A 22645-nucleotide genomic window follows, 5' to 3' on the forward strand; every position below is an offset into this window, starting at 1 on the left:
AAGCTATGGTTTTTCCAGTAGTCATGTATGGATGTGAGAGCTGGACTATAAAGAAAGCTGAGCACCAAAAAATTGATGCTTTTGAACTGTGGTGTTGGAGAAGACTGTTGAGTCCCTTGGACTGCAAGAAGATCCAACCAGTCAATCCTAAAAGAAATCAGTCCTGAAAATTCATTGGAAGGACTAATGCTGAAGCTGAAACTCCAATACTTTGGCCACCTGATGTGAAGAACTGACTCATTGGAAAAAACTCTGATGCTGGGAAAGATTGAAGGTGGGAGGAGAAGGGGATGACAGAGGATGAGGTGGTTGGAAGGCATCACTGACTCAATGGACATAAGTTTGAGTAGGCTCCGTGGGTTGGTAATGGACAAGGAGGCCTGGCGTGCTGCAGTCCATGGGGTCAAAAAGAGTCAGACACGACTGAGTGACTGAACTGAACTGAACTACGGTCAATACTATATGATTAACTAACATGCTATACATAGGATGGCAGTTTTAAATTGAAGTTAGGAAAGATCTCTCTGAGAAGGTGGCATTTGATTTAAGGACCTTAAAAAGTGAAGGAAGGGGACTTCCCTGGTGGGCCAGTGGTTGAGAGTCCCCCAGCCAATGCAGGGAACACAAGTTCAGGAAGATCCCACATGCCTTGGGGCAACTAAGCCCCAGCACCACAACTACTGAACCCCAATGGCCTAGAGCCCGCGCTCCACAACAAGAGAAGCCCATGCATTGCAACTAGAGAGTAACCCCTGCTCACCACAACTAGAGAAAGCCTGCCTGTGCACCTAGGAAGACCAAGCACAGCCAAAAATTAATTAATAAATTATTATCTTTTAAGTGTCAAATCCCAATCTTCTAATTTATCCCTCCCCCCCCCCTTCACATTTCCTCCCTGGTAACTATAAATTTGTTTTTACAGCTATGACTCTGTCATGCAAGTGTATGCTCCTCGGTTCTGTCTCGTCCACAACAAAGATTTGGAGTGACGGACATCAAAGCCCTCGGCGTGTCACAGCTCTCAGGTCTTGGACAGACCGTGTTATAGCTCTCAGGTCTCAAACAGACCATGTTATAGCTCTTAGACAAATCAGTGTTACAGCTCTGTGTTACAGCTCTATTTTATTTAGATAATAACAGGAAAATCCATCTTCCAGGTGTGAGGGCATGTCGACCCAAAGACGCGAAGAGAAGAGTGCCCCAGCACACGCGCGCTCAACAGAGAGAGAAAGAGAGAGCTTTGGCTCCTCTTTTATATGTTTATCTCTCCCTGGACCTGTCCTGCGTAAACTGGGCCAGCCAAGAGTGTTGTTTGTTTTACCTGAGGTCCTCACTCCGGTCCTCGGGCTTTCCTTTGTTCTATTTTCGAGGGCTTTTCTCTTCTTATCTTTTAGCCACCTCCATTCTGGACTCCTTTTCCTTATTCTAACTACCTAACAACTCTATTTCTGTTTGGTAAATAAGTTCAGTTGCACCATTTCTCTAAGATTCCACATGTAAGCAATATTATATGGTATCTATTTTTCTCTGACTTACTTCATCTTAAAATGAAATCTGTAGGTCCATCCATGCTGCCGCAAATGACAGTATTTTGCTCTTTTATGGCTGAGTAATATTTCACTGTATAAAAGTACCACATCTTCTTTATCCATTCCGACATAAAACAGAGAACTAATAAGGACCTACTGTATAGAACGAGGAACTTTGCTCAATACTCTGTAAAAACCTATATGGGGAAGGAATCTTAAAAAGAGTGGATATATGTATATGCATAACTGATTCACTTTGCTGTACAGCAGAAACTAACACAGCGTTGTAAATCAACTATTGTGGTGATTTGCTAAGTGTCTATTTGTGACCCCATGGACATAGCCTGCCAGGCTCCTCTGCCCATGGGATTGTCAAGGCAAGAACACTGGAGTGGGTTGTCATTTCCTTCTCCTTGGAATCTTCTGGACTCAGGAATCAAACCCAGGTCTCTTGCACTGCAGGCAGATTTTTTACCCACTGAGCTACGAGAGAAGCTTCAATAACATTTTATTTAAAGATTAAATTAATTTTTTTAAAAAGCTGAAGGAAGGGCCACTCCTTTGGGACTGGCCCACTGCCACATCTCGGAGGTGTGCTATCTGCTGTCTGTTTAGTAAAAGATATGTCTGATTGAGCTGTAAAAAAAAAAAAATGAAGTAGGGAACCCTATGGCCAGACACAGAGGCCAACCAGTGCACAAGCCCTGAGGTGAGAGAGCACCCTGGCATGTACAAGGAATCACTCTAAGAATAAATAACGAGCAGCTGGGTTTTGTTTGGTTGGCCACAACATGCAGCATGTGGGATCTTGGTTCCCCAACCAGAGATTGAACCCACGTTCCCTTCAGTGGAAGGACGGGCAGAGTTTTAACCACAGGACCTCCAGGGAAGTCCCAAGGAGCAGGTTTTTAAAGGCAAGGCAATTTGTCCCTGGTGGCTCAGACGGTAAACAATCTGCAACCCACTCCAGTATTCTTGCCTGGAGAACCCCATGGACAGAGAAGCCTGGTCAGCCACAGTCTACAGGGTGGCAAAAGGTCAGACATGACTGAGCAACTAACACACACACACACACACACACACACACACACACACACACACACGACAGTTGCAGCACTTCCCAGAAAAAAAAAAAGTGTATGGGAGAGTATGGGGAGCAGAGAGATGCAGAACAATGAAAAGGTGTGGAAGTGGGGAAGGCATGAGTCACCAGCATAGGAGTGTGAATGGCCGGACGGATGGAGATGTTACCCTGGGGTCAGAGCCAGCCAGGTGGGCCCATATCAGCCAAAGGGGCAGACATGGACTTTAGTAACTGACACTGATGCCCCAAAGGCTGCCGTCTATGGGGTCACACAGAGTCGGACACGACTGAAGTGACTTAGCAGCAGTAGCAGTCTTATATGCAGATCTGTGCCTGCTTTTATTATTATTATTATTATTGAGTTACATTTTATATACCATACAATTCACTTGCTTTACTTGCACAATTCAATGATTTTTGGTATATTTACAGAGTTGTATAACTATCACAGAGGGGTTTGAGGTGGGGAGGTTTGGAAAAAGCACACATCAAGTGGGATCTTAGTTCCCCAAATAGGAATCAATCCGTGCCCCCTTCATTGGAAGTGCAGGGTCTTAACCACCATACTACCAGGGAAATCCGAGTTCCATTCATCTTTTTGTTTCCAGTGCCCAGAAAACCTAGAGAACAGTGAGCATTCACTATGGACAGGCTTTCTATTTAGGGCCTTGGGTTCAGTGAAGGAGCTAGGGTATCCTCCAAAGTGTCCAAGGAATAAGTCTGAACTATCAGGTTTTAGCAAATCTAAGGACTGTTCTCCAGGAAAAACCCAAAACAGAGTGAGGGGAGAGAGAAGAAGCATTTCCCTATAGGATAGAGAGAGTGTAAACAGGCAAGACCCTATGGGGTTTTCCCCGGACAGGCCCTTCCCCTATATACTCTGCTTTGAAAATGAAAAAGTGAAGTCGCTCAGTAGTGTCCGACTCTTTGGAACCCCATGGACTGTAGCCTACCAGGCTCCTCTGTCCATGGGATTTTCCAGGCAATAGTACTGGAGTGGATTGCCATTTCCTTCTCCAGGGGATCTTCCTAACCCAGGGATCGAACCCGGGTCTGCCGCATTGTAGACAGACATTTTACCGTCTGAGCCAGCAGGGAAGTCTGCTTTAGCTTCTCTCTAAAGAACCTAGACAACGGTATCTGATGCACATTTCCTGAGTTGTTTCGTTGTTGTTGTTCAGTCGCTCAGTCGTGTCTGATTCTTTGGGACCCCATGGATTGCAGCACGCCAGGCTTCTCTGTTCTCCACTATCTCCTGGAGTTTGCTCAGATTCAAGTCCATTGAGTTGGTGATGCTCATCTCATTCTCTGCTGTCCCTTTCTCTTTTTCCCTTCAATCTTTCCCAGCATCAGGATCTTTTCCAATGAATCAGCTTTTCCCATCAGGTGGCCAAAGTGTTGGAGTTTCATCTCAGCATCAGTCCTTCCAATGAATATCCAGGGTTGGTTTCCTTTAGAATTGACTGGCTTGAAATCCTTGCAGTCCAAGGGATTCTCAAGAGTCACCACAACCTGAAAGCATTGATTCTTTGGTGCTCAACCTTCTTTGTGACCCAGTTTTCCTTGATTAATTTTAATTTTTCTTGTTCAGACTACCTGCAATTTGTTGCAATCTCACTCCTCTCCTCGAATCCTTGGAGCAGTTTCCTCAGTGTTACTTGAAATGCTGTATCTTGGGCTTGAAGTCCTAAAAATTCCCACTGAATGAAACATAACTCTCAACTTTGAGGTTGTGAATACCTTTTAAGTTGACAGGAGACACCAGCACTCACAATCTTGTGCCCATGAGCTCTGAGCATTAGTTTTCTTGTGTGCAAAATGAGCTTTCACTAGGCTCTGAATTCCTTTGGGTGTGATTGAGGGAAGAAAGGAACAGGCCAAGCTGACTCCACCTTGAAAAAGAAGGAAACTCCATCTTGCACTCTCAGTGAGCTTTGGACTATATGCCTGGGGATAACAAACCTACGGCTGAACTGGCCTCCCGGAATGATAAACACCAGATTCCATATCAAGATTTCCCATCGCCAAAAGGAATGTAATAATCCCTATGTAGTCAATCACTTTTGCCATCTTTATGGCACCCATTGGTGTAGGCTACAGTGTATAATCAGCTGACCCTTCTGATTATGAATCATGGCTCTAACCTGATTGTATCTCCCTTTAACATTTTCCAGGCTAGGTTTAAGGAATTTGGGGATGTGGGCTTGAGCAGTACACTTAAGGCATATAAGGTTTCACAAAAGTCGGTCCCTTTAACATTTTCCAGGCTAGGTTTAAGGAATTTGGGGATGTGGGCTTGAGCAGTACACTTAAGGCATATAAGGTTTCACAAAAGTCGGTCAGGGTCCTTGTCTAAGAGGAGACTGCCTTGGGTCCACCAGTATAATAAACTGCACTCCACTATCTGCCTTGTCCTACTGAGTGAGTTTACTTCCCGGAACGAGTGGCTACAACATGATGAGAATCAAATTGTAGTCCCAGGAATAAGGGCAGAAAGGGCAGGTTCAAGTTTCCCACTTAACTTCTTGCATTTATTAAAACTCACTCACAATGTTGCAGGAAGGTGGACCCCTTCCAGGGCCCGAAACTGGGCTCTTGTCTAACACTCGGAAATGAATTGTCCGAGGAGACACATGTGCTGACAAAGCAAGAGATTTTATTGGGAAAGGGCACCTGGGTGGAGAGCAGTAGGGTAAGGGAACCCAGGAGAACTGCTCTGCCCCGTGGCTAGCAGTCTCGGGTTTTATGGTGATGGGATTAGTTTCCGGGTGGTCATTGGCCAATCATTCTAATTCAGAGTCTTTCCTGGTGGCGCACACATCACTCAGCCAAGATGGATGCTACCGAGAGGGATTCTGGGAAGTGGATGGACACGCAGTGTCTCCTTCCAGTTCAATCCTTGGTCAGGGAACTAAGATTCTACATGCCTGACGGCATGGTCAAAGGAAAAAAAAAGGTAATAATAAAAAATTATATATCAGTTCAGTCAGTCCCTCAGTCGTATCCAACTCTTTGTGACCCCATGAATCGCAGCACACCAGGCCTCTCTGTCCATCACCATCTCCCAGAGTTCACTCAAACTCACATCCATTGAGTCGGTGATGCCATCCAGCCATCTCATCCTCTGTCGTCCCCTTTTCCTCCTGCCCCAACCCCTCCCAGCATCAGAGTCTTTTCCAATGAGTCAACTCTTCGCATGAGGTGGCCAAAGTACTGGAGTTTCAGCTTTAGCATCATTCTTTCCAAAGAACACCCAGGGCTGATCTCCTTCAGAATGGACTGGTTGGATCTCCTTGCAGTTCAAGGGACTCTCAAGAGTCTTCTCCAACACCACAGTTCAAAAGCACTTATTGATTTGGCTGTCTCAGATCTTAGTTGCATCATTCAGTGTCCTTTATTGCAGGGCACAGCTTAGTTGCTCTGCAGCATGTGGGATCTTAGTTCCCCCACCAAGGGCAAATCCATGTGTCCTGCCTTGCAAGGCAGATTCTTAACCACTGGACCACCAGGGAAGTCCCAAATAAAATATTTCAAAAAGAAAAACTCACAGAAAGGGCCTACTGTGCATCAGGCAGTCCTAACCACTTTGCACAGTTCCTCTGTGATATGGTTTCTTTATATCTGTTAGGTAGTTAGAATAAGGAAAAGGAGTCCAGAATGGCGGTGGCTAAAAGATAAGGAAGAGAAAAGCCCACGAAAATAGAACAAAGGAAGGTCCAAGGACCGGAGTGAGGACCTCAGGTAAAACAAACAGTCCTGGCTGGCCCAATTTACATAGGACAGGCTCAGGGAGAGATAAACATAAAAAGAGGAGCCAAAACTTTCTCTCTCTCTCTCTCTCTTTCCCACGTGCTGGGAAGCTCTTCTCTTCGCGTCTTTGGGTCGACATGCCCTCATGCCTCCAGGATGGATTTTCCTGTTATTATCTAAATAAAATAGAGCTGTAACACGGAGCTGTAACACTGATTTTCTAAGAGCTATAATACGGTCTGTCCAGGACCTGAGAGCTGTGACACGCCGAGAGCTTTAATGTCCGTCACTCCAAATCTTTGTTGTGATGAGACAGAACCGAGGAGCATACACTCGCCTGACATATCCATTGACAAGTGAAGAGACAGGAGGCCCAGAGAGGTTGAATAACTTGCCCAAAGTCATACGGCTAGGAGGGAGACAGGTCAAAATTTGAACTTTGGCATCAGGCTCCAGAGTCCTCACACTTAACACTGTGCTTATTTGGGGGTTGATGTGTGTGGCAAATACACCTAAACCGGGGGATACAGACCCAGATTCCAGAAATCCATTCTTTTTTAGCCTGTCCCTGGAGTCCTGGTTCTGTTGGACCCAGACTCAGACCCTGTGTTTATATCTTGAGGAGCTGAGCAGCGTCAGGCCCCTGTCTCATCCTCCACATTTTCCTTAGTCACGTGGGAGGAGACAATGGAGCCACCATTCAGGGACAACGGAACAGCTCAATTACTAATTCCATTTCTGGGCAGGGTTTCTGCATTCCCCACAGGGAGAAGGAGTACAATTTCCTGGTGTGCTAAAAGGACTCAGATTCTCTGCCCTCTGGGTCTGCTTTAGCCAAAAAAAAAAAAAAGCATCCCTGTTAAAGAACACTGATCGCTCCTGCCCCTGATGCTGTATTTGAAAAGACGACCCTCTGGGGCTATTTGTAACCCAAAGGAATCAAATGCCTCCTCTGGGTGGCCCTTTCTGATTTCCCCCCCTCATGTCAACTCCATTATTAGCAAATATTTTCATCCATTCATCTTTTCATTCTTCCATCTATCCAATTAGCTGCTCAGTCATATCTGACTCTTTGTGCCAGGGACTGCAGCCCACCAGGCCTTTCGGTCTATGGGATTTGGATTTCCCGGGTAAAAATACTGGAATGAGTTTCCATTTCCTTCTCCATGGGGTCTTCCCAACTCAGGGATCGAACCCAGGTCTCCTGCACTGCAGGCAGAATTATTTACCACCTGAGCCACCAGGGAAGCCCATATAGGTGCTGCAATAGCTAAGACATGGAAACAACCTAAATGTCCATGAACAGATAAATGGATAAAGAAGATGTGGTACATATATACAATGGAATATTACTCAGCCATTAAAAAGAACAAAATAGTGTCAGTTGCAGCAACGTGGATGTAACTAGAGATTATCATACTGAGTGACATAAATTAGAAAGGGAAAGACAAACGCCATATGATGTCACTTACATGTGAAATCTGAAATATGACACAAATCAACCTATCTATGAAACAGAAACAGACTCACAGACATAGAGAACAGACTTGTGGTTGCCGAGATGAAAGGGCAGTGGGGGAGGGAAGGATTGGGAATTGGGGATTAGCAGGTGCAAACTATTATATATAGAAAGGACCCAGTGCAAAATGAAAAGAGGGATTGCTTGTTTGAAAATGATGAAGAATTATAAGACAGTGATAGCAGAGCATTAAATCATGCCACCCCTGCCTTCACAGTCTTATTTGCCAGTTAAAGAAGCAGACTCTGTCCTGGGGTCATGAGAAACCATTAAGAGTTTTTAACTTGGGCAAAGTGACCACATCCAGGGTTGTGTGGGCCTGGATCCAGGAGAAGCAGGGGACCACAGAACCCCCCTCCTGGACCCCTGTTCTACTCTCTCAACCATCACTGTCATCCATCACTCTCCTAGCCTACTCTGTTCCACCCACCTAGTGTCTGTTCTGGTCCCATCACTATGAATCAAATTGTTTCCCTGACTCATGCCAGCAGCCCCTCATTGGTCCCCTTTTGCCCCCAGGACCTCTACTTCCAAATCAAGACCATCAGGGGCTTTTTCTAGAATCTCATCCTTACCCTGAGGTTTCTTCCCTCAGAAGGAACCTTCAAAACAAGGTGCAATTCTTCTGCCTGCAGTGTGGTCCTTCCTGATTAGACTCCAGGCAGGAAGTCTGCAGACCGCAGCTGTCAAGAGACCCTGCAATCAGATCCTGGTGTCCATAAAAGCCCTGACCCTCACTGGTTCTGTGAGCTATGGCAAGCCACTTAATCTCTCTATGCCTCAGTTTGCCTCCTCTGAAAAATGGGAATGCTGCTGCTGCTAAGTCGCTTCAGTCGTGTCCGACTCTGTGCGACCCCATAGACGGCAGCCCACCAGGCTCCCCCGTCCCTGGGATTCTCCAGGCAAGAACACTGGAGTGGGTTGCCATTTCCTTCTCCAATGCATGAAAGTGAAAAGTGAAAGGGAAGTCGCTCAGTCGTGTCCGACCCTCAGCGACCCCATGGACTGCAGCCTACCAGGCTCCTCTGTCCATGGGATTTTCCAGGCAGGAGTCCTGGAGTGGGGTGCCATTGCCTTCTCAGGAAAAGTGGGAATAACTCCTGGCTAATTCAAGTGTCGTCCTTGGTCCAGCGGCATCAGTATCACTAGAGAACTTGTCAGAAATGCAGATTCTTTGGAAGGACTGATGCTGAAGCTCCAATACTTTGGCCACCTGATGCAAAGAGCCTACTCATTAGAAAGACCCTGATGCTGATAAAGATTGAAGGCAGGAGGAGAAGGGCATGGCAGAGGATGAGATGGCTGGATGACATCACTGACTCAATGAAAATGAGTGTCACCAAACTCCAGGAGATGGTGAAGGACAGGGAAGCCTGGCGTGCTGCCACCCATGGGATCGCAAAGAGTCGGACACGACTGAGCAACTGAACAAAAACAACAACAAGTGAATTCTGGTCCCCACGTGACTCATGTGCACAAAAAAGTGTGAGAAGCACTGATCTACATGACGTGGTCTGATAAGGCTTGAAGAAGGAGCATCATACAAAAGACTTTGCCTTGAGTCCAGCACATAGCCAACACTTCATATTTCTCCACACGTATTTCTGAACTATTCATCTGTGTTTTGCTGTTGTTGTTATTGTTTTAATTTATGTGTATATATATATATATATATTTTTTTTTTTTTTTTTTTTGCTGCACCAGATATTCATTGCTGCACTCAGGGTTTTTCCAGTTATGGTGATCAGGGGTTTCTCATTGTGGTGGCTTCTCTTGTTGCAGAGCACGGACTCTAGGCACTCGGGCTTCAGTAGTTGTGGCTTGCAGACTCTAGAGTGCTGGCTCAGTAGCTCTGGCATGCAGACTTAGTTGCCCTGCAACATGAGGGATCTTCCCAGACCAGGGATTAAACTCGTGTCCCCTGCATTGACAAGCAGATTCTTAACCACTGGACCAGCAGGGAAATCCTCATCTCAGGGTTTAAAGAGTACTTTGCCTTAGTGCTTATTAGAGCAGCCTGAGTTATTCTAAAAGTTTTAGAAAGAGCCTCACAGGGGCTCTAAAAGGTAGGTACTATTATTAGCCCCATTTAACTGAGTGAGGAAACCGAGGTTTAAAAATTTTAAGATGCCTGTGAATTCTCTGGCAGTCCAGTGGTGAAGACTATTCACTTTCACTGCCAAGGGCTGAGGTTCAATCCCTGGTCAGGGAACTAAAAATCCCAATAAAAGTTGTGCAGTGTGGTCAAAAAAGGAAAAAAAAAATTAAGATGCCTGAGATCATACAGGATGTCCACACTCTGTTCCAACAGGAAAGTAGCAGCTCAGGACAATGATGAAATACATGGTCTGTGGCACCTGACGGACCTATGTTGAAATTGGCTGTGTGACTTTGGTAACTTACTCAACCTCTCTGTTCTTAAAACCAGTCTTTGCCCAAACAGGTTTGGCAAGTGCTGGATTTAAGGGGTCTGTTCCTTTGTGAGCTGTTAATGTGTGCTCTGAGAATCTTAAGAAGAGGCCATGCTCTTGTCGTTGCTGTTGTTCAGCTGCTAAGCCGTGTCCGAATCTTTGCAACCCCTTGGACTGCAGCACGCCATTTGCCTGTCCCTTACTATTTTCTGGAATGCTCAAATTCAAGTCGATTGACTCGGTGATACCATCCAACCATCTCATCCTCTGTCACCCTTTTCTCTTCCTGCCATCAATCTTCCCCAGCATCAGGGTCTTTTCCAATAAAGAAGCAAAAGTACCTGTGGCTTATGAAAATTGTGACGTGGCCCTGGGTCTGGGGAATATGCCAGGGAGGTACGACTGTCTAGTAGAGTCTTTCCCTGAAACTCATGGCCAAGTCTGGCAGGTGACTTCTCCATGCTCATGGATCCCTGTCTTCTTGAGAATCAGGAGGGCTCAACCAAGGGCCCAGGGAGCCAATCGGGGCCTGGGAACAGGCGAGGCGGACTTTCCCAGCCCTGTCCGGCCTCACAGGATTAGACCAACTGGGTATATTTGATACCTGCCAGATCTCAGCCACCTGGCCTCCTGGCCCTGGAGAGGAGGTGCCAGACACGTTTGTGAGCTCGACTCAGAGGCTGCACCAAGGCCAAGGAGTGGCCCCCCACATCTTCCTGATGCCTTGAATGGCCTTCCCGTGGCAGGGCACCCCTGGAGGCCGGCAGTGGCTCCTGGTGCTGCTGGCTCTGAGATACCTGCTGCCCACAGGTAAGGGCCTTTGCTGGTCTTCTTGGTGGGGGAAGGGATATGGGTGTTTGAGAGCCTAGGGTCCTTCCTGGATGGCTTTGAGGGTCAGCTGCACTGCACTGACCTTTCCAACGTGGTCACCACCCAACTATCACTTCTTCCACGTTTCTAAACATCTCACCCCCAGAGACCACTCTTCCTCCCCTTCTCCTCTTTATTTTCCTTCACTCCACCTGACTTCACTTTCCACTGTTATTGATTCAATTTTTTGTCTATCTCCCCCTCTAGCTCATGAGCCCCTTGAGGACGTGAAATGCTTTGAACTGTTGACAGATTTGTCCTTGGCCATGCCAAGCCCCCTGTAGGCCTTCTGAATAGTTATCTTGTAATCTGGGTCCAGTCTGGCTGGGGGTGGGAAGCACAGCCACTGAAGGCCTGAGTTTGGAGGTTTAATCCCACCTTGCCCAGTCACTGGCTGTGACTCCTGAAGCCACTTGCCTTGGCCTTCTGAGGCTCAGTTTTACCTGTATGCAAAATGGACACAATGATGAGAACAGCACTTAGCTCGAAGGGCACGTTGGGAGGATTTGATGGGGTCATGGAGACAATGGCTGGCACACTTAAAAGGTCAGTAAGCACTGACCATTACTGTTATGAAGTGGGGAGCACACACACAGATGGGCAGAGGGGCGTGGACGGGACCTTCTCTGCCTGGCACCCAGAAGAAACCACATTTTGTACTCAGGCTTGAGGGGAGGCAGCAAGCAGGATTTATGATAACAAGGAGCTTAGATTTACTGGCTTATCTGATGGCCCCATTTTTGTTTTAATTTTTATTGGCATATAATTGATTTACAATGTTGTGTTAGTTTCTGCTGTACAGCAAAATGAATCAGTTGTACATATACATATAGCCACATTTTTTTAGATTCTTTTCCTATATAGGCCATTTCAGAGCATTGAGTAAAGGTCCCTGTGCTTTATTTATAGGAGTGTGTTTATGTCAACTCCAGTCTCCCAATTTACCCTGTGCTGTCCTGCGCTTAGTCGCTCAGTCGTGTCTGACTCTCTGTGACCCCACAGACTGTAGCCCGCCAGGCTCCTCTGTCCACAGGGATTCTCCAGGCAAGAACGCTGATGTGGGTTGCCATGCCCTCCTCTAGGGGATCTCCCAATCTAGGGATCCAACCCAGGTCTCCTGCATTGCAGGTGGATTCGTTACTATCTGAGCCACCAGGGAAGCTCAATTTATCCCTACTCTCCCTTATCCCCTGGTAACCATGAGTTTGTTTTCTACATCTGTGACTCCACTTCTGTTTTGCAAAAAAGTTCATCTGCACCCTTTCTTTAGATTCCACATATAAGCGATATCATGTATATCTTTCTTTGTCTGACTTACTTCAGTCAGCGTGACAATCTCTAGATCCATCTATGTTGCTGCAAATGGCATTATTTCATTCTTTTTATGGCTGAGTAATATTCCATTGTATATATGTACCACATCCTCTTTATCTAGTCTTCTGTTGATGCACATTTAGATTGCTTCCAAGTCTTGACCATTGTAAACAATGCTGCAATGAACACTGGGGTTCATGTATCTTTGAAATATGGTTTTCTCCAGATATTTGCCTAGGAGTGAAATTGCTGGGTCATATGGTAGTTCTATTTTTAGTTTTTTAAGGAACCTCCATACTGTTCTCCATAGTGGCTGTACCAATTTACATTTCCACGAACAGTGTAGGAGGGGTCCTTTTCTCCACACTCTCTCCAGTATTTATTGTTTATAGATTTTTTTTGATGATGGCTTCTGACCAGGGTAAAGTGATATCTCATTACATGCTTGATTTGCATTTCTCTAATAATTAGTGATGTTGAGCATCTTTTCATGTGGTCTTTGGCCATCTCTAAATCTTCTTGGAGAAATGTCTGTTTGGATCTTCCACCCATTTTTAAAGTGGGTTATTTGGTTTTTTTTATATTGAACTGCGTGAGTTGCTTGTAGACTCCATTGTATTGAGGAGAAAACTGAGGTTCAGCGAGAGTCAGGGTTTTCCCAGGGCCATACAGCAGGAGAGGCGGATCCAGTTCCAACACATATACAATGGAATATTACTCCCAGACTCCTGTCCCTTAACTCGGTCCTACGTTCTTTCTGCCTCCCCTGGAAAGGTCCCTCAGTCACTCAAAGGGAGTTTATGTGTTGAGTCCCTGCCACGTATCCTTGCAGGCTCTGATGATGCATCAGGGCTACAGCACTCACAGGGAAAGTAGAAGCACAGTAGGGAGAGATGAGGGGTTTGCATTCATTTCCTGGGGCGAATAGCAAAGTACCACGGACTAGAGGCTTAAGCAACAGAAATGTACAGTCTCAGAGTTCTGGAGGCTGGAAGTCTGAGAGCAAGGTGTCTGCAGGGTTCGTTCCTTCTGAGTGCTGTGAAAGGGAATCTTTTTTAGAAAATATTTTATTTTTTTACTTGGCTGCTTCAGGTCTTACTTGTAGCACACAGGATCGTCGGTGCAACTCACGGATTCTCTGGCTGTGGCTCTCAGGTTTGGTTGACCCATAGCATATAGGATCGTGGAGCTTCCCTGGTGGCTCAGATGGTAAAGAATCTGCCTGCAATACAGGAGACCTGGGTTTGATCCCTGGGTCGGGGAGATCCCCTGGAGAAGGGAACAGCTACCCACTCCAGTATTCTTCCCTGGAGAATCCCAAGGACAGAGGAGCCTGGCTGACTATAGTCCATGGGGTTGCAAAGAATTGAACACAACTGAGCAACTAACACTTTCACTTTTTACTTCATATGGGATCTTAGTTCCTTGACCAGGGAACTAACCTATGTCCCCAGCATTGCAAGGCAGATTGTTAACCACTGGACCACCAGGGAAGTCCCAGGGAATCTTTTCCATGCCTCTCTCCTAGCTTCTGGTGATTTGCTGGCAACTTTGGCATTCCCTGGCTTCTGGTAGCCTCACTATGATCTCTGCCTTCATCTTCACATGGTGTTCTGTGTGTGTCTGCCTGTGTCTAAGTTTCTCCTTTCTATAAGGTCGCCAGTCACATTGGATTAGAGACCCACGTTGCCAAAATTCAGCTTCTGTACACTGATATTGGATTAAATCTCGGAGAAAGAGTTTTGGGTGAAGTAGAAGAGAATCTGTCTGCTAATGCATGAAATGTAAGAGATGTGGGTTTGATCCCTGGGTCAGGAAGATCCCTTGGAGAAGGTAATGGCTACCCACTTCGGTATTCTCGCCGGTAGAACCCCATGGACAGAGAAGCCTGGTGGGCCACAGTCCAAGGGGTCACAACATGAGTCAAACATGACTGAGCGTCTGAGGACACAGAAGAGAATAGTTTTATTGCTTTGCTAGGCAAAGGGGCCACAGCAGGCTAATACCCTCAAGACTGTGTGCCCCACCCTGGAGGGAGTAGTGAGGAATCTTAAAGGAGCAGGATGTGATCAGTTCGTAGACATTCTTCTAATTGGTTGGTGATGAGACAATTGGGGGTCAGCACCATCAGCCTTCTGGTTCCAACTGATCTGGGGTCTACATTCACATGGGCAGCAGACAGTTAACTCTCCACCTGGTGGGGATTTCAGTATCTGCAAAACAGCTCAGAGGACATAGTTCAGAATAATGCCTATAGTCTATGAGGAAGAACTTAAGGTCCTTGACTTTGTTCAGTGGCTAAAGCATTATTATTTTGTCTTGCCTGACTGTTTTCCTTTCCTTCTGCATTTTCTCACTTCTCCGGTTAAATTTACTCTTTGACTAAAGTTTTTCTGCAGATAAAAGACAAGCAGAGGACATGGGTAGGGGTCTATTCTGAAAAGGCCTCACAGGTTTCTGCTTGGTTACACCCACCCTACCACAGCATGACTTCATGCATGCATGCCAAGTCACTTCAGTCATGTCCAACTCTTTCTGACCCCATGGACTGTAGCCTGCCAGGCTCCTCTGTCCATGGGATTCTCCAGGCAAGAATACTGGAGTGGGTTGGCATGCCCTCCTCCAGGAGATCTTCCTGACCCAGGGATCGAACCCACATCTCTTACATCTCCTGCATTGGCAGGCGGGTTCTTTACCATTAGCACCACCCGGAAAGCCCATGACCTCATCGTGACTTAACTAATTACATCAGCACCAACCCTATTTCCAAATAATGTCACCATGTGATGTATACTAAGGGTTAGGACTTCACCATAGGAATTTGACATATGTCAAAGGGAGACAATTCACCTTATAACAGAAGGGTCAGGAAATAAGGGTAGCTGAGCTGGGGGTGTGCTGTGGGAAGGGAACTTTCTCCAAGAAGGTAGGGTTACAGATGATCCCTGTTGTCAGAGAGGGTCTTGCATTGACCTGACCTGAGTCAAGGGGTAGGAACCCCAGCCCCAGGTGGTGAGGTTTAAGGCAAAGAATGTCTGAGTGAGGTTGGAGTCTGCCTACTTATGAGCCCCATACCCACATTGCAGAGGGATGTGAAGTGAGATAAAGTAGGAACTTTTACTCCAGTGGTTCTCAGATGGAGGATACCTCAACATCACCTACAGGGCTTATTAAAACACATTTTATGGGGCTTCCCTGGTGGTCCAGTGGTTAAGAATCCACCTTGGAATGCAAGGGACACCAGTTCAATCCCTGGCCCAAGAAGATCCCATGTGCCCAGGAGCGACTGAGACTGCATGCTGCAGCTACTGAGCCCACATGCCGCAACTACTAAAGCCCGTGCTCCCTAGAGCCCGTGCTCCCTAGAGCCTGTGCTCCACCACAAGGGAAGCCACCACAATGAAAAGCCCTCATACCAGAACTAGAGAAAGCCAATGTGCAGCAAATAAGACCCAGCACAGCCAAAAATAGAGTAAATAAATAAATATATATATATATTTTAAAATTTTCTGTAAGTCCATCCATGTCATTTGCAAAGCAGAAATAGACACACAAGACATAGAGAACAAATACATGGGCACAAAGGGGTGGTGCTGATACAACTGGTCAAATTAGTCCAGGAAACCACATTTTGAGGTTCACTGTTTTACAGCCTGGGTCAATGTCTGCTTTATAAACAGAAGCAATCTTAACTCGGCAAACAAAACAGAAAATGAAAACCAATACCTCAATGAATCGATGCCAGCCAGAAAGCCCATAGAGGCCTTCCTCTGAGACATGGTACTGGCAGAAGAATGCCTGGTACTCTATGAGTTTCATAATGAAAGCACCCCCTGAGGATTCTAAGGGTCTTGCCCACATAAAAATCATACCTGTGTGTGAGGGGGTAGAGAGTAGGAAAGAGGTGTTGAAATCCAGATTCTTGGTTCCCACTTACTGAACTCAAATTTCCAGGGAAGAAGGGAGAGATAAACTTGGAGTTTGGGACTGACATATACACAATACTGTATATAAAATACTTCCCTGGTGGCTCAGATGGTAAAGACTCCGTCTGCCAATGCAGGAGACTTGGGTTCGATCCCTGGATTGGGATGACCCCCTGGAGAAGGGAATGGCTATCCACTCCAGTATTCTTGCCTGAAAAACCTCATGGATACAGGAGCCCAGCAGGATACAGCCCATGGGGTTGCAAAGAGTCAGACATGACTGAGAATGTATGCATGCCAACAACGGGCTCTGAAAGGCTGGTAGAACAATGCCTGGTACTCTGTGAATTTAATAATGGAAACATCACCTGGGGATTCTAAGGATCAAGCAGGATCAGAAGATGCAAACTGGGACTTCTCTGGTGGTCCAGTGGTTGGGATTCACTGCCTCCAATGCAGGGGACATGAGTTCAATCCCTGGTTGGGGGAACTGGGATCCCACAGGCCCTGCAGCACAGCCAAAAAAAAAAGTTGCAGCTCTGGGAAGCTATTGGACAAAATTGACTAAGAGTAAAAAGCAGTCTGTGTTGGAAGGACAGGTCAAGCTCAGGAATTGGATGGTGGAATCCATGGCACATGATTCATAATATCCAAAAGGTGGAACCAACTCAAAAGGTGGAACCAACTCATCTGTCTGTTAACAGATGAGATGAATGGATGTGTATAAAATGCATAAAATACAGAGTGAAATATTAGCAGGGCAGCAATGGAGAAATAGACATAGAGAACAGACTTATGGACACGGGGGGAGGAGAGGAGGGAGAGGGTGAGATGTATGGAGAGAGTAACATGAGATGTATGGAGAGAGAAACTTACAACACCATATAAAATAGGTAGCCAATGGGAATTTGCTGTATCACTCAGGGAACTCAAACAGGGGCTCTGTAACAATCTAGAGGGATGAGATGGGAAGGGAGATGGGAGGGAGGTTCAGGAGGAAGGGGACATGGGTGTACCTCTGGCTGATTCTTGTTGATGCTTGACAGAAAACCAGAAAATTCTGCAAAGCAATTATCCTTCAATTAAAAAATTAATTAAAAATAAAATGTACAAAATACAGAATGGAATATTAGTCCTGTAAAAGGAAGAAAATTATGACACAGGCTACAGCATGAGGACATTATGCTGAGTGAAATAATTCAGACATGAAAGGACAAATATTATATAATTCAAATTATAGGAGGTTCATAGAAGAGTCAAATTCACAGAGATTAAAAGGCAGGATGGTGGGTGCCGGGGGCTAGGGGAGGAGGATGGAAAGTTACTGTTTAATGGGGACAGAGTTTCAGTTTGGGGAGATGGCATGCACCTGGAGATGGACGGTGGTAATGGTTGCACAGCTACATGAATGTACTTAATGCCATGAACTGTGTACCTAAAAAAGATCGACAGCAAATTTCATGTTGTATGGATCTTACCACAATTTAAAAATAAATAAATAAAAAGGAATAAACCCAGTGCCTGCGCCCCAGACAAGACAAAATATTAGCTTTTATTGAGAATGTGGACACCATTTGTTATTAACACCTGGGTTTGACATGGTGCTGACTCAATGAGCATGAACTGTCCTGAAAGCATGCTGGTGATTATGTGTGTGTGTTAGTCACTCAGTCATGTCCAATTCTTTGCGACCCCAAGAACTGCAGCCCACCAGGCTCCCTTGTCCATGAGATTCTCCAGTCAAGAACACTGGAGTGGGTAGCCATTCCCTTCTTCAGGGGGTTTTCCCAACCCAGGGACTGAACCTGGGTCTCCTGCATCGCAGGCGGATTACCATCTGAGCCATCAGAGAAGTCCTGATGATTATTATAGACTAAAATCACTTGCTTTGTGCTGGGATTTGTGCTAAGCCTTTGCCCCATAAGTCCTGGTAACAACCCTCTGAAATAAGTGGTGTTATTCGTAGCTCTAATTTACCAAAAGGGAAACTCAGACACACAGATATTGAATGCTTTGTCCAGGCCACACAAGATTCACACCCAGAATTGATAGCATAGTCCCCCGTGTGTGTGCACTCAGTCACTTCAGTCCTGTCCAACTCTGCGCAACCCCACAGACTGTAGCCCCCCAGGCTCCTCTGTCCTTGGAATTCTCCAGGCAAGAATACTGAAATGGGTTGCCATTTCCTCCTCCAGGGGATCTTCCCAACCCAGGGATTGAACCTGTGTCTTCTACACTACAGGTGGATTCTTGAACTGCTGAGCCAGTGGGGAAGCCCAGAAGAGTTTGCTATGTCACTATAAAATTATAACAATAAACTAACGATCTCAGACTTCCTGGAACTCTTAGACTGGCTATGTAAATTATAAAAAAAAAGTAGGATGTGACATGCACATGTTGGGGAAATATAATTAAAAACAATGAAACTACAAGCATTAATATGGTGCACTTCACAGGCAATTTGCTGAGAGATTGCCAGACGGAAAGAAAGTTTACCCTTTTCCACAGCGGAGCTGCTACAACCTATTACACACATATTTACAAGATAAAGGATAATTCATCCTCAAATCAGAGGACTTGACAGCACCATTTATCATAGCCAGGTCATCTGAGATTCACCCTGGGAATTGGAGTGACCATTGGTGTTGGCTAATTGGCTTTGTTCACAACAAAACCAAATTTCTCATCTCTCTGTGATGGAGGTAGTTTTGCAACTTAGAGCAAGGCCCTGGCTAAAGTTAGCCTCCTGCCCTCCCACAGAAACTGGGAGATTGGGAAACTTAAGTCTAATTTTTCTTTTTTATTTGTCCTTTCACAGACAAGCCCTGGATGTAGAGTCAAAGGGAGCAGAGAGAAGAGGTTGGGGTGGGGTTTTTTGTTATTGAGAGGATTACAAAGAATTCACAAGAACTGGATCTTTATTTGCTTGATTATTTAGTTTTGTCTTTGGGCTTTCCTGGTGGCTCAGACCGTAAAGAATTTGCCTGCAGTGAAGGACACCGGGGTTCAATCCTTGGGTCTGGAAGATCCCCTGGAGAAAGGAATGGCTACTCACTCCAGTATTCTTGCCTGGAGAATTCCACGGACAGAGGAGCCAATCTTCGTTGCTGCACGTGGGCTTTCTTGAATTGTGGCAAGCAGAGCTACTCACTAGTTGCCATGTGTAGGCTTCTCATCGCAGCGGCTTCTCTTGTGGCGGAGTACAGACTCTAGAACGCTCAGGCTTCAGTAGCTGTGGCACATGGACTAAGTGGCTCCGAGTCATGTAGAATCTTCCCGGACCCACAAGATTCTATGTGCCTTCTCCTGCATTGACAGGCTGATTCTCATCCGTTGCACCACCAGGGAAGTCCAAGAACTGGGTGTTAATAGGAACAAGAATGATAAGGGCCTGTGGTGAGGGCTATTGAGGCATGAATAAAGACCAAGAGGGATTGAAAGCCCATCTCCCATTCCCCTGCTTATGCTCCCAGACTCCTCTTCTCAGGGTAAAATCCTTACTCCCCATGTGGCCTAAAACCACTGCTTTCTGCCCCTGCCTTTTAGCCCCTTCCTCTAGCTACACTGGCCTCTGCTGTTTCTGAATAAGTTGGGGCCCCAGGGCCTTTGCATTTGCTATTTGCTCTTCCCCGAGTATTCTCTCTGTTGCTGTCCCCAAGGCTGGCTCCTTTTCATCATTCACAGTGTGACCAGCTCCTCTTAGAAAAAGAAATCAGGAAATACTCTGTTTTAGAATCCCCAGAGCATTGAAATTCCTGAAAATACTTTGCTGAATAATTGTTTCCCTGCCTAGACTATATGTTTCATGACAGTGGCACCCATATGGAGCCCCACAGCCTAGATTGGAATTCCAGCTCAGATGTGTGGCATAGTGACTCTCGGAACCTCTGTTTCTTCCTCCATAAGAAGGGGAACATAGGAGAGTTCCATTAAGGGTTAAATAAATAACTCTTAGAACATGAAGGGGACACTGAATAGAGACTATGTGTACAAGTGTTTGCAGGTTTTGGTGTTATTATAGCAATAATAATTTAATCCTTAGGTTCTAGCATAGAATTTAGCCTACACTAGACACAGTACATATTTATTGGATGGATACACAGATGGGCTGCAGGGTTTTGAGCAGAGAAGAAAAGTGACAAGCCTTTTCTGAGCTCTAGATGTGGCTTATAACAAAACAGAGAGCCTGGCTGGGGGCTGGTAGCATAGTTCGCCAGCCTCCAAGCTCCCTACTTCAGAGCTCATTGCGTGCATGTCTGCTCAACAGTGTCTGACTCTCTGGATCCCCATGGACTCTACCTGCCAGGTTCCTCTGGCCATGGGGTTTTCCAGGCAAGAATACTGGAGTGGGTTACAATGCCCTCCTTCAGGGGATCTTCCCAACCCAGGGATCGCACCCACATCTCTTATATCTCCTGCTTTGGCAGGTGGATTCTTTACCACTAGTGCCACTGGGGAAGCCCCTTTCGGAGCTCAAATGTCAGATAAAACAAATGGGAGAGAAATGAGATAAGTAAACGTGGTCATGCCTGTCTTTGAGGAAGTGGAATCATTCAAACCAAGTTTCATTTTAATTTTTAAAAATATTTTTATTTATTTATTTGGCTAGCTGTGGTATGTGGGATTTTGTTTCCAGACCAGGAATGGAACCCGTGCCCCCTGCATTGGAAGCATGGAATCTTAACCACTGGACCACCAGGGAAATCCCTCAAGTAGTCACTTAGTCATGTCTCTTTGCCTGACTATTTTTGATCCAATGGATTGTAGCCCACCAGGTCCCATTCCCTTCTCCAGAGGATCTTCCCAATCCAGGGACCACACCTGGAACTCCTGCATTGCAGGCAGATTCTTTACCATCTGAGCCACAGCGAAGTCCCCCAAGTTTCTTTTTAACTCAGTTCCAAGCAGCCCCAGGAGAGAGCACAGCCCTTGACTCAAAGCCAGAACATTTCTATCTTCAAGTTTCTATTTGTTCCAACTCTTTTTTTTTTTTTGCTCTCTGCAATCTTTGAAAGAAGAATAGAAGTGCAAAGCAGAGGACACCTCCCACCCACCCCATCAATATTGCTTTATTGTTTCTTCCCCCATGGTTGCTTTCGTGTTCTCACAGAAGGAAGTTATCTGGAGGTTTCCTTCTGTGCTGTAAGCCTCATGACTGATCCTGTTTGGTGAGGATTAAAGAATGTCAGAACTGCTCTGCTCAAGTCTCCCCAAGGCTTGCCAGGAAGTCATTCATAGATTCCAGGCCTCCCAGCGGTTTCAGAGCTTAAATGTCAGTGAAAATGAAGAGAGAACAGAAGGGCGTAAATGAGAGCTTATGCTCTTCCCCTTCCTACCTTCTACTCTGGGTGACACATGTGAGGAGCGGAAGATTTAAGAGGAGAGATGAAGCGAGAAAAAGAGAAAGAGAGATGGCAGGCAGGAGGTGGGGAGAGAGAGAGAAAGCTAGGTGCCTGTTTTTCTGCATTTCTGTTCACAGCGGACTTAAGTTTGTTTCTTTGTTGAAAGAATTTGAGGAAAAGCAAGGAGGTTAAGAAAATTAAGTATTTAGGCAAGTATCGGTTCAGAGGGAAAGCGGGCAGACAGGTGAGGAGTTGCTGCCCTGGTTTTCTTGGTGGAGAGGCAGGTATGAGGAGCATACAAATGAAGGGGAAGGAAGAGTGTGGGGGTCGTCTTCCCAGGTTTTCATCCCAGCTCCACTTTCCCACCGGGAGGAGAGATTTTTGCCCTTATTTGGCTTAGATCAGAGGTGTCGTGCCGTCTCACGCTTGTTGGTCTGCAAGGCTAATTTTATTGTTGTTTTAGTCACTAAGTTGTGTCCGACTCTTTGTGACCCCATGGACCATAGCCCACCAGGCTTCTCTGTCCATGGGATTTCTCAGGCAAGAAGACGAGTGGGTTGCTATTCTCTTCTCTAGGGGATCTTCGAACCTGCATCTCCTGCATTGGCAGGCGGATTCTTTACCTCTGAGCCACCCGGGAAACCCAAACAATTGTATTGTAATGAGAGCATAATGAACAAGAGGTTACTTTCAGATGCAGGAGATTCCTGCCTTTCCCCACCTGTCTGTGTCCGCTTCCAGAGCGGAAATGCTAATCACCCAAAATGTGTGGTTTCCAGTCAGTCTGGAGGCTCCTGCTTTCCTTTGTCTGCCTGTGGACCCCACTGTTTCCCGGTGGGATTTCCTGCCACCTGGTCCCTACCCCCTTTCTCTGCCCATCCCTAGCTCCCGGCCTGCTGT

General features: G+C 46.0%; 1 protein-coding gene across 1 annotated transcript in view; it reads left to right on the forward strand.

The window, feature by feature from the left end:
• Positions 1-10965: 10965 nt before the first annotated feature.
• The window catches only part of LOC113896374, a 50265-nt gene continuing 38585 nt past the window's right edge, over positions 10966-22645 (forward strand). The window contains exon 1 of the mRNA XM_027548583.1: positions 10966-11103. Coding sequence (XP_027404384.1) covers positions 11022-11103 — 82 coding nt within the window. The 5' untranslated portion in view covers positions 10966-11021. The remainder of the gene's footprint in view (positions 11104-22645) is intronic.

Source organism: Bos indicus x Bos taurus, chromosome 7, assembly GCF_003369695.1.
Source record: "Bos indicus x Bos taurus breed Angus x Brahman F1 hybrid chromosome 7, Bos_hybrid_MaternalHap_v2.0, whole genome shotgun sequence".
Taxonomy (NCBI): domain Eukaryota; kingdom Metazoa; phylum Chordata; class Mammalia; order Artiodactyla; family Bovidae; genus Bos; species Bos indicus x Bos taurus.